This window comes from Seriola lalandi, unplaced genomic scaffold, assembly GCF_002814215.2.
Source record: "Seriola lalandi dorsalis isolate HSWRI2012SDOR001 ecotype SW California unplaced genomic scaffold, Sedor1 jcf7180002049881, whole genome shotgun sequence".
In the NCBI taxonomy this organism is placed as follows: domain Eukaryota; kingdom Metazoa; phylum Chordata; class Actinopteri; order Carangiformes; family Carangidae; genus Seriola; species Seriola lalandi.
In genome coordinates this window covers 1-1,197 of record NW_019520434.1, presented here as the reverse complement: position 1 = coordinate 1,197, position 1,197 = coordinate 1, and the positions used below count along the sequence as shown (strand labels likewise).

Genomic DNA, 1,197 nt, shown 5'->3' with positions numbered 1-1,197 from the left:
GTAAAAGTGTTCAGCCAATCAATTTTAGGTTTTATACCTGAAAAATGCTGCAAATCATTTCTGCAGTGTAACGTCTCTGTCCCGCAGGACGAGCCGAGAAGATCCGGTTCTTATTAAAGTTTATAGAGCTGAGAACAAAATGTAAATGTAAAGTGTTTCCTGCTTTGACTAGTGACTAATAGCCAACACAAAAAAAAACAGTACTACAAATATAACGTCAAGACAAACAGCAACCACGTAATGGCAATCAATAATCAAGAGCTGCTATTTGTGGAAAACACAAATCACCCAATAGATTTACCCTTGGCCTCAAAACAAGAGGCTGAAATGATTTAAGCAGAAATGTTTCGTATATAAACACAAATGTATTAAATTAAAATCAGTTATAGCCTCAGATTTTTACAGATTTTTAGTATTTTATAAACATTTTTGGAATCAGAGGAAGAAGAAGGTGCAGAGGACAGACAGAAATCAGTCTGACGTTAGACCAGGAAGTGATGGACATGAACAGAGAGAGAGAGATCACCACCTGCAGCTCGTCTTTCCGTCTGCCTCAAAAAACACGTCTTTCTAAAGTGATGATGATGATGATGATGATGCGCCAAACAACCAGAGGTGAAGACAGAGCTGAACTAGCGCGACCTGCCGGACTCAGGTACTGGGTCGGGAATCGAGGTGACCATGACTCCAAACAACAACATGCTGACGAGACTCAGGCCCTGCTGTTTGAAATGAGTGAATCAGACTCTGATCTGTGCTGAGAGTTAATTGTAACCTTCATCTTTTTCTTTCCGTGTGTTTCTCAGGTATCGTGCTTGCCGACATCATCGAGAAGTACTTTGTGTCGCCGACCCTCTTCCGGGTGATCCGATTGGCTCGTATTGGACGTATTCTGCGTCTCATCAGAGGTGCCAAGGGCATCCGGACGTTACTGTTCGCCCTCATGATGTCCCTTCCTGCTCTCTTCAACATCGGGCTCCTCCTCTTCCTGGTCATGTTCATCTACGCCATCTTCGGCATGGCGAACTTCGCCTACGTGAAGCGGCAGTCGGGGATCGACGACATGTTTAACTTTGAGACGTTTGGGAACAGCATGATCTGCTTGTTCCAGATCACCACCTCCGCCGGGTGGGACAGTCTGCTCAGCCCCATCCTCAACAACTCCCCCGAGGAGTGCAATCCCAACATCCCCCACAC

General features: G+C 45.2%; 1 protein-coding gene across 1 annotated transcript in view; it reads left to right on the top strand.

Moving 5' to 3' along the window:
- Positions 1-1,193, top strand: part of LOC111649038 (sodium channel protein type 5 subunit alpha-like) — a gene marked incomplete at its 3' end in the record, with an annotated part of 9,767 nt that extends 8,574 nt beyond the window's left edge. The window contains exon 7 of the mRNA XM_023398777.2: positions 807-1,193. Coding sequence (XP_023254545.2) covers positions 807-1,193 — 387 coding nt within the window. The remainder of the gene's footprint in view (positions 1-806) is intronic.
- Between the last annotated feature and the right edge of the window lie 4 nt (positions 1,194-1,197).